Source organism: Saccoglossus kowalevskii, chromosome 7 (genome assembly GCF_978046115.1).
Source record: "Saccoglossus kowalevskii chromosome 7, keSacKowa6.1, whole genome shotgun sequence".
Taxonomy (NCBI): Eukaryota; Metazoa; Hemichordata; class Enteropneusta; family Harrimaniidae; genus Saccoglossus; species Saccoglossus kowalevskii.
Window position 1 is genome coordinate 25,948,726 of NC_140647.1, and position 11,021 is coordinate 25,959,746.

At 39.5% G+C, this 11,021-nt stretch overlaps 1 protein-coding gene across 1 annotated transcript; it reads left to right on the forward strand.

The window, feature by feature from the left end:
• The first annotated feature begins 417 nt into the window (after nt 1–417).
• Nucleotides 418–3,980, forward strand: LOC144343741 (uncharacterized). The gene is made up of 2 exons (XM_078006154.2): nt 418–646; nt 986–3,980. Exon 2 carries the CDS (start codon nt 1,037–1,039, stop codon nt 3,425–3,427), a length of 2,391 nt encoding a protein of 796 aa, XP_077862280.2. The 5' UTR covers nt 418–646; nt 986–1,036; the 3' UTR covers nt 3,428–3,980.
• Nucleotides 3,981–11,021: the final 7,041 nt, after the last annotated feature.

An 11,021-nucleotide genomic window follows, 5' to 3' on the forward strand; every position in this document is an offset into this window, starting at 1 on the left:
GCTGATGACATACACTGAATCAAATTAAAACGTAATCAGAACTAAATAAATGAATAACTAAATAATACTGCTTGATTTTTTTATTATCTTATAAAAAAACGAACGATGGGAATAGAATTAGTAGAAATGACAAACTTGTATGCACCATGTCTAATTTGTCATTGCTTGTTAACGATACGACGGAATCGGGATTGCATAACTTCTCATACGTGATTATAATTAATTAATCTATTTTAGAAGAAACACTCTAATCGTCGGTTGCAGACTAGTACAAATCCAAACGTCAAACTTCCATCAAACCGGCTCATTAATTAGAGGTCGAATGCGCGCGAAAATTTTCCACCAATCAGCGTGCGTATTCGAAGGGTAAAATATATCCCTTTATTGTCACACTCCCAACGCATAGCTACCTGCCCCATTTGAAAACTGGGTTGTGCAAGACGCACTTCGACACTGAGCGAATACTCCACCAACGATTTGATTCTCTCTCAATTCAGGGAGGTTTTGTATCCACAAAGGGTCGCCGGAAGAAAGTTAGCGATGAGTTGGTTAGTGACACGTACATGGTGACTGTTTTTGCCGGTAATACGTGGGGACTTGACGCGAGCTCCATCATTGAATCGCAACGTTGATAGGACATTCAATGGTTTGTTTCTCTCATTTAAACTTCTTCGTACGTTTTGTGAATTCTGAGATAATGTATTGCCGACTACAGTCGATTGTATTCGAATGTCAGTAACAAGACCAACACTGCTTTAAACTTGTAATATACTGTAAAAAAAAATACACTTATTAAAAATAAAATATAATCTCGGTATATAATTTGTAAGAAACACCACGTTAAAATACACGTGTACACAATACTATATAAACACTATTAGCGACCATAAACTTCTATATACCGTAATTCATGTAAAACAACATTAGCTTGAACACAAGCATTTTTTAATAAATGTATTTTTTTCCCCACTTTTATATATTTCAGGAAGCTCACTCAACCGAATTTCCATATTATTCCTGGCATCGAAAACCGAACATGTTCCAGGTCGAACGGACTGCGGCGAAACAGTCAACGGAACTCGAAGATGGTAGCGTTGGCTACCAAGAGATTGGAGGCGTTAGTCTGGGTTATATAGTTAGACACGGTGAACCTATGGTTGCATTGGCTGAAGTTTTTACCCACCTCTTAGACGACATACACGATATCCCCCGAACGACAGTTCATAAGCGTATTTCCCATTTAAATATTCAGAAATACCTTAGCACGGTGGACGAATTACGTAAACTGAAGGCCCTTGACGCTTTACCAAGCCACACGGCCATGTGTACTCTAATACGACGACGAGACGCCGAGCGCCTTTATCTTTCTTGTAGGAACGAACCCACCCTAAGGAGTAAAAAGAAAAAAAACAGCAGTATGGCAAAAATTAAGCCCAAAAGAACAACATTAACGCATTCCCTGTGCAGTCAAAATTTGCAGTATGTACTGGACATACACAAGTCATCCTGGGCGAGGAATTCGCTATCTTATTGTGATTCTAAAGCTAGTGGTGAAACGAGTTCGAGCTGTCGAGTTCAGAATTCTTGGGTGATCAAACCGTCTAAATTAACCGCTTTCTCTAGCTTGTCAGGCCCGGCCTTCCCTACAAACGGACATCACCAAGAAGCCCCGTCATTCGAGAGATTGAGAAACGGTGGAAACGAGTTTCCTGCGCCTATGTTCGGCACCGAAATGGTAAGCTCTGAGAGCGAGAAACAAGTTACTACCGTACACAATAGTGTGACGGCCATTACAGGCACTGAGCCTAATAGCATGGAGTTGACAAACAACGGTGCTAGTGTGAGATCTGTAGCCACGAATACACTGTCTAACATGGCAACAAAGACGGTTGCAACGTCGCTCGGCAGCCAGCCACTAAACCCCAAATTCGTGTTTTTTAAAAGTGGTGCAAAATCTACGAAGACGGAAGAGGTTAGGTTTGTAAACGGATTTCAGTACGGCAACGGAATACAACTGAAAAACAGGGATGACATCGGGAGCGAGGAGAGTGACTCTGATATATCGACTTTAGAAATAGACTCGAACATTTCAAGTATTTCTACTCTGGCGAGTTCCAATAGTGACTCAAGTTCATATTGTAGTTTATATTGCAGCGACTCGTCGCCAGAATCGTCCGATACTGATTCAGAGACGTCGTGTTCATCGTCGTGTAGTGATTCGGACACAAGCGTGAAACTAAGCAGATACCGCACGCTGTCTCCACCACAACAGTTCTTACAAAAGGGGAATTCAAAGGTCACAAATTACGACACCAGTAATTCAAGCCTGCTCGACACGCAGCAAAAATCTGCGGTTTTATTCAAAATCCCAGAGAGGGATAAAAACTGTATAAAGAATAAAGTCAAGTCGAATCATTGTTTGAATATCGGCATAAACCAAGGGCTCGGGAAACGCTCGCCAAAATCTGCAATTTCACCTACAACAAATTCATTAATTTTGAAGAAGCGAGAACAAAAGTGGACAGTGGAGACGTGTAGCGTAGCCAAGACAGAAGCTTTAACAGAAATTTGCACCGCTCCGCTGAAAAACACGTCTAGCAATCTAACATCGCATATAGATTTGAGCCCCAGACGTCGAAAGAGAATTAGCGGCGAAAAGACGAAAGCAGAACGATTAAAGCTTTCTCAGTCGAAACTAAATAAACAATCTGAGCCAACACAGAATGTCTGCTGCGAGCGCGATACATCAAATGTGAATACCAGGAAACGTAAAAAAATCAAGAAGAAAGGGGCGACAAAGTTTAACGGTGAAATATCGTCAACAGCTAGCTTAAAACATTGTAAAAAGGAAATCCCCCCAAGAAAAAAAAAGAAACTTGGCATAGTGCCAAGCTCGAAGCAGACATCGGTGCAGGTCTTCTCCGGGAAAAGCAGGAAGAAAAAAAAGTGTAATGCCGATGAGAGAAGAGATACGTTATCAGAACGACAGTTTGAAGACACTTCTGACTTCAATGATAATGTCATTAAGCATGGACGTAAGGATAAAGGTACATATGCTAAGGAAGATGGGCGTCACAAAATCAAAATATCAAGCAAAAAGCAATTTGTAAGAAGAGAACCGACAAGGAAAGACAAAACGACAATTCGTGGAGATTATGATCCCGCAGACGTTTGTACGCCGAAAAAAAGGAAAGTGACCTCGATGACCCCGGGCAGAAATCCTTTTAAATTTTTAGTCAATTTCCCTGTGGTTCCGTCGTTAGTTGTCAGAAACGGGGACTTACACCCGGCAGTGACGATGAAAGTGGATTCTAAGCATCCCCCATCCAAAGGACACCCAATTTGGAAATGGAGGCTAGGAGGGGTGCCTTTACCACGCCCAGCGACACCACATGGGAAGTGTGTGGGACGCCATGTCCTGGACTAGCCCGGCGACCGGAGACTAATCGAATACATGTATTGAATATTGTACCTGCGTAATTACCTCGAACTTGAGACAGAATATAGTTACGTCATTACAGTATTCCTTTTGGTGAAATGACACAAACACTTGCAATATCAGCTTTGTTGCATGTAATTTACTCCACGATTTATGTCGAAAAAGAATGTATATATCATTTGAACTTGAATGAACTATTCTGATATTTTCGTATTTTGTGCAGTGAGTGTGGGTCATCGCATAATGGGTCATTGTCGCGGTAACTGGTGCTAGACAGAAGAATAAATTAGGGATACCATCATGATAGTGCAATCGTCATGTGAAATCAAAATGGGATATGGAATCTGCTATATTTATGTATAATAATCCGTTCTGTGAATGTGAATCAGTTCTGTTTGCCAAGCGTGACCGAAGCTTAAGCTTTTATGTATTTTTATTCTAGAAAAGTGTACACATTTGATTGTAGAATCTTGCTATGACGTTGGGAAATGTATTTATTTGTGTCTTTGTCTATGGGACATTAAAATAATGACTTGACGTATCTTTGGTACGGTTATTTCAATACTACGGACAGAGACTGAGTCCGCAGTGTGCGCGGGCGAATAATGACGTTTGTTCAAAAATCGCTAAATGATAATGAAGACAAAAAACATATCGAGGCTAAGCTGCAGTCGGAAAAATGTCATAATAACAATAACAACAACGACAAAAACATATACAACGTCAGATACACTTGACGATCACATTGTTTTCGTATATCGCCAATAAGCGAGTACCGACAATATACAAATTATTAAATTCGTTATAATACCGTAAAAATCCGAGTCATAAAAATGCAAAAAACAAACGACGCAATGTGTATTATGAAGAAATATATGCTCTGAAACGGCACGAAAACAACCGTTTTCTTGAGTCGGCATGGCAAACAATAGCACAGCAAATCAAAGACACGTGTGTGAGTATTTGTGGGTGTATTCCATCACGGTGATCGGACAGTTCAACATCATCGTTGGGAATGTGTTACTAGAGAGAAAGACAGAGAGAAAAATAACAGGGTTGGGTGCGGTGAAAGAAAGAGAGAGAGAGGGAATATATAGAGAGAAAGAGCGGCCATCACAGTATCTGTAACACCGCTTAAACGTGAGGGGAATTGCAAACGAGTACTACTGCAACTCACTATCGTGTTTTACACTGTGAACTATATAGACAACAGTTCATCGGCATTCTTTCTTTAGCAATTACCTAGAAATGTAAACAGTGTCGGAAGACAGTCTCACTGTGCTTGGCAGAGAACATACTAGTATTCAGTCGAAATGGAATACCGGCAAATGTTTCATCAGTGCTTTGATTTAGATTATTTCACAATTGGTGCGGTGTGAGGTTGACTAGAAAGCAATTTAACCACACTGTGTTACAAAAATCATCCGGAAATGCTCGTAAAAGAAATGGCGAGTGTGTGTAAGTTTATACTAGAGCGGGAATGAGTATCCCTGTAGTACAGTATGTTGAGATTCAGGAGATACAAAGACCATGTGATAGAACCAAGCGTGTTTTCGTGTAGTATATTGCGTTGACAAAATGGAGGCATTATAAACGACACGAATAGTTCGAGGCTGTTGGATAACAGTCTGACCCGAGTACAGAACCACAGACGACAACAGCTCAGTCGATGGTTAAAATCGGAAAATAACACAAACATAGGGGAAATGAGAAGAATATATCACGACCAGTGCAGTAAAGCATCCACGAGTCTTGTATAACTCACACCGACGACTTGAAATGGGCTATACGAATAAGACCGGGATTTAAATGCATTGGCAGGGGTCGTACATGGCTTCATTTGTTCTTACAACGCGCGCGCAAACCTAGCCGACCTAAAATGACGTTACGTTACATTCACAGGAACTAAATAATAGTGAAACACGTAATGTGATAACGATATCGCAAGGACATGCTAAAATAGTGACTTTATACCAACTAGCTACATGTAGGGTCAAACAAGGTCGCGTACGTCAAACAAAAATGTGCTTCTCTTTTGAAAATAATTCAACATACGAAATCGCACCCACCAAGCAAGTTTTGTTGTCGTCGTATGTATATGTCCACATATTTTCGTACTTACCGTTCAAACATTATAATCTTGTACTCACCAAAAATGGTTCACATTTTCATGAAAACAAATGCTATCCAAGTTAATAAATATCATTGAATGTATCGGAATAATAACTACCCAAATGTTGTATTTTACGATATATGTTCATATTCGGAATTGCGATAGTTACACAACAACTTCAATCCCCGATGACAGTCCATGGCATTACGGGCTCGATGAGCTTTCGTCTCAATTGAATGAAAGTAAGATAAAAACAACTTCGCGTCGGAATATAAGCAAAAACGATAACACGCGAGTGACGCGAAATAATGCTGATATCAAAAACTTTACCTGTTATGCTATGATGCGCCGTATGGCGACAGAGGCTCACTTTGTTGCTAGTATAGTAAATAAAATAGTATATGTCAATAATTATTTCTGTTTTCCGCACTTGCTGACACCCGTATATTTCCACGTATTGAAGAATAGTCACGTAAATATTGACTTGAAACGCGCATGCATGCGTCAATTTCCTTCATTTTGTTCTTGTTAAATAGTTGTTGAATTGAATTGTGTTTACGCCTCCGTGCGAGTATATTCCCGAACTAACTCCAAAGTACAACAACAAGATATGAAATATGTTTAAAAACTAATTCATAAAAAATACTAGCCATATCAGTGTGCTAAATCATTATGTCGAAATTATAAAATCGCGCGAGAATCGGCGGTGTCAGATTTATATCATATATATGTATTTGATGTTTCGTTTCAAGTGTATGTTACGTGCACCGACGTCACTGAACACAACACGTTCAGTTCCGATTATTGTTGGCCGGACACGATGACTGGGAACTGGGTACGTACTGTAAAAAATGTTGAAATAGACACATGCAATGACTCAATGTATGAATTAACAGAATCTTAATTCAGTTAAAGTGTCAACAATCTCATTGAAAGAATATACTTTCTGTTAAATTAGCGACATTTTGAATTAGCGAAATTACAGATTAGCTAAATTGGCATGTTAGCTAAAAAGACACAGTACTATCAAAGACACAAAGTTCCACAGTACCATCCAACACTGAGCAGCGGAGATTGAAATGACAAGTCTATCTTACTGGATACTAGTACATCGTTACGATATCAGGTAGGTACGTATTCGCATCCGAACATGCAACTTTTTTTGTAATATTTTATCAAATGCCCACCGTGTATCTATATAAGACACCACGCGTTCAAAGTGTACACTTATTAATCACCTCGATACCGTTAATGATCCCTTAAGAAGAATGGAAGCTAGTAGCATACAAAATACTTTTCAACTAGATTTCAAACCGTTTAGTTTATAACAAAATCTAATTTTACCATGTTCTGCAAAATCATCAATGATTAGAAAAAAACAACAGTTTTCAAAAATATATTTGAGCAATCTTTGATTTGAGTAATGAACAGTTAGCGATACAACTCAACTAAGCAATGGCACAACTCAATTTCCACACATACGAAAACTTGCACTTATTCCGACAATTACTAGTTATGTTTTACCATGTTTAGTCATTTCAGGCTGGGAATCGGTTAGGTGCCAAACGTCAATCTTACGGAAAACATATAAGCAAGTCGTCAGAAATACCACACTGGAAATATCATAAAAACGTGGCAAAAACGTCGCCACTTAGTGTTAATACTGCTAATGGCGTTAAGCAGTAGGTTTTAAAGGGTTCAACACATGGCGCCGACAAACCACTATTTTGCATTCTACTGGATTCATAAATATGAAAAGTATAATGAATATATTTCAACGGCTTTGATCATTTTAGATATATTCAACGTAAAGTAGGGCGGACTGAATACTTATGGTATTTACCGACACGCTGACGGGTTAGGTTTGGACAAATCTCCAATTCTTTGATAAAGCTTGTCGTTTTTCAGGAATTTGTATTGTCTGCGCGAAAGAGATTGTGGTTATAATTGATGTATACAATCAGGTTGTTTTCCTCTGTTTATCTAAAGCACAAATTAATTGTTCGGATTCGTCATGTCCCTTTCACAACAACGTGGATTCGACGATCATGATTGGTGTCAATGAACTCTGGCACACAAGGGTCTTTACGCACGACCACTCTGTTCACAACATATAGTTTATAGACCAAACGTGCCGTGTTTCGTCTCTAGACATTTTATTCTAGTGACATGTTTGTCGATATTATGCTAGCTTATCGGTTTCAGGGTCTACCAGCGGTAATGCCCGGACTTTACAGCGCGGCACTAAAGGGGTTACCGTGGTACTCGCCATACAACAAGGTTGTTGTTATCGCTCGATCTGTGGGTTCGTTTGCTGTAGTGTTCTTATGCAAAGGTCATACATTGGCGGGCACATTTCTTGTGAAGCCCGTCTCCAACAGTTCAAGATAGTTTTCTGTGTTGTCCAGATGAAATTACAAGCCGACAGTATTGCTAAACCGAGGGATAAAGGCATACGAGCCGGTATTTGCTAGAAATTGGGAACATTGAGCTGTTTTCGCCTTGGGGCAGAGGTCAGTATACAGCACTGCTTCGACTGACAAATAAACAACTCGTAAAGTGGCCTGGATATTGATAATGGCGATCTGTTAAAATCTGTGCGATCTATGTTAAAAGCACATTCATCGGTCATGAATATACTGTAATCAATTCTCTTTATATGTACTAAATTTATACACGTATTTTTCACTGTTTGTATTTTTATTATTATTACACCCAGGTATTTACTGGTGTTGTGTATGTAACAGTGACCTATATTTTTTTACCGCAACCGCTATATAGAGTGTCTCTTTCTGTCGTTGTGTCAAAACAAAGTCAAAACTTCTGGCTAAAATAGCCGATAAGCAAGTAAGAGTGTGGAAACTTTTATAAACGTTGCTGCTATTTATGTGGGCCCATTTATGGGGGTACTAGTCCCGGTCACTCGCCTCTCTATTGCCGCGCATTGGTCTAAAATGACCAGGATATCGCAAATTATGGTCGATTTCTCGGAGACTAGTAGGAAAGGGTATGCGGTGAACGCAATGGCCTGTAACAATACTGAATTTCCATCATGAGATAGTTTAGTAGTTACCTCTCCGAATAAACAAATAGCTCCCCAAGTTAAAACCTCGTTGCCTTCCGGAGACCCATTCACGCCGGCCCCATGCCGTCGTTGTGCTCTAAAACAACAGTTCCTCGATTAGAAATTATATTCACATTCACATTGGGTTTCTCTGCTATATTCACAGTCAGGTAATTTGTTGTGTAAAATGGGAAATAGAACATACATGACATAGGACGCATGGCTTAAATTACGCACCAATCCGAAGCCTGCAGCATTTTAGTATAGCACGGATTATTACAAGATGGCGGACGGCGTTCTACTAGTACCAATACTATTCTCGAAAACAGCGCTTCTGAAATTCATATCCATTCGTCTCCAATCTGAAATATTGTTTTGAAATTAGACATTGTGCTATAATGAAGCAGGGTCATATTTTTACGTACTGCTTCTGCGCCCAACTCGTCTGTTTCAAACCAGACAACATACTCTCGTCGACCCGTTCCACAATCACCCACTAATTAACACACGCTTTGACAATAGGGTGTGAAGTGGTCAGCATCATTGCTTTCTAGAGACTAGGTAATTACTCGATATCAGCCAGTAGAAAACGTTAAACTTTGGACGTAGCATGTTGTCAATTCATCATTTTTTAGTCGTGTGTTCAAATCTATAAACACGACTTTTGTATCGCTGGTACGTGTAGACGACGTGTATGGTGATGCATTGTCAAGTTAACACTGCAATGCCGGCAGTGTCAGCATTCTCTGATTCCGTTCCACAATGTTCAGCTCCGACATGACATTCCCGCTGTTACGTTTTTTTCTTTCTACCATTACCAAGAAAACCAATGTTTTCGTGAGCGCTGACAACTAGCATCGACATACCATTTTGATGTACCATAATACGACAGTAAATACTAAGTATACGTTTTGTTTTGTTTTTACGTATTTCTTAATTCTGACACACCTTTTGAAAATGTCTACGGTTTCGAGTATTCACATACTAGTAAATGGTAAAGCAAACTAGTTAATGTTTTCGTGAAACAATAACTGGTGTGTATTTCGTCAATGCCTTTGTCATTTCGGCAATTATCTATGTAAATGGACGCATTATGCTGGGCCATTCGAAGAATGTATTCCCTTGGGGGAGGTTTGATGACTTGGGATCAATTGGCAGTTCCTCTAGTAGGGATACACCACAAAACGCATGCTCAACCTTTGACTTGTCGATTTTCGCATGCGCGTTGAAGAAGGGTCAGCATTTTATATATTTATGATATTCTGAGTGCACCATGTAATTTTGGCGATTACAGCTGGCATTTCCACCATGTCACCTTATAAGAACATTTAAAAATAAATACTGCCATTACATCGAAGACGATCAGCCATGTTTTATGTTAGAAGGGAGCGAGTTGTTTCCAGTACCGGCGCATTTCACAATTAACAATTGATACAAAAAAAAATAAATAATAAAAACCGGGTGATCTTGACTTCTTTTTTTTGGGTGTTTTTATATGCACTGGTGTACATATGTAAGTGGTATTTGATGTGTAGCACAAGCCATGCTTGTATACTCATTGTTGTTTACCTTCAAATGCAATACATTTACGTGGGAAAACCATTCATTTTAATCTGTATTGGCATAAGTAAGTAGTTCGATAGGAATACTAGTAACTTCCCGATGAAAATAAATGACCTGTGTATGAATCTGACGTTCTACCCGGCGTATTCTACCCCAATGCTGCGATATAAACGTGTTCGCATTTACATTACTCATCGCACAATATATACAATGTCTGGATCTCAGACAACCGCTAATGTTTTTTTTTTCTTGAATCGATTCAAATATGTCAAAGTTTCTTCTACAGTTTTACGGGTCCGATTTAAATTTTTTGAAACAAGGGACGCCAATGTACCGTGATGACACCAGAACGTTTAGTACATTTTGACGATTGATTCGGAACTCCGTATGTACTGCAGTCATTGGCAGACTGCTTCTCAAATACGCGAATTATATTGGAGACACCTTAGGTTGCCTGTGCTATCGGAACAATTATATGCCTAACGTCGAATTCACGAAGTCCGGTAACACTGTTTCGACAGATAGATTCAAGCAGTAGTATTCCACCGTTGTCGTATCCAACCCGATCTGACGGGTTTAACAACGATTGTTCCCTCGCTAGTCCCCGAGTTCACCGTGATATTTAGAAACACGCACTGTATTGGCTTTGTAAGTCAACAAGAAATCATTACATACAGGTATGCGGCAAGTTAGATTGCCTGAAACCAACCAATTGACCACTCTCCCAATTTCATTAATTCTTATTACTGTATTTCGAAGGAATATTGAACTTGTGGCCACAGGCATTAAGGGAAGTCAAGTGTCAATGAGCTTAGAATTAACTTCATCATATATGGAAACAA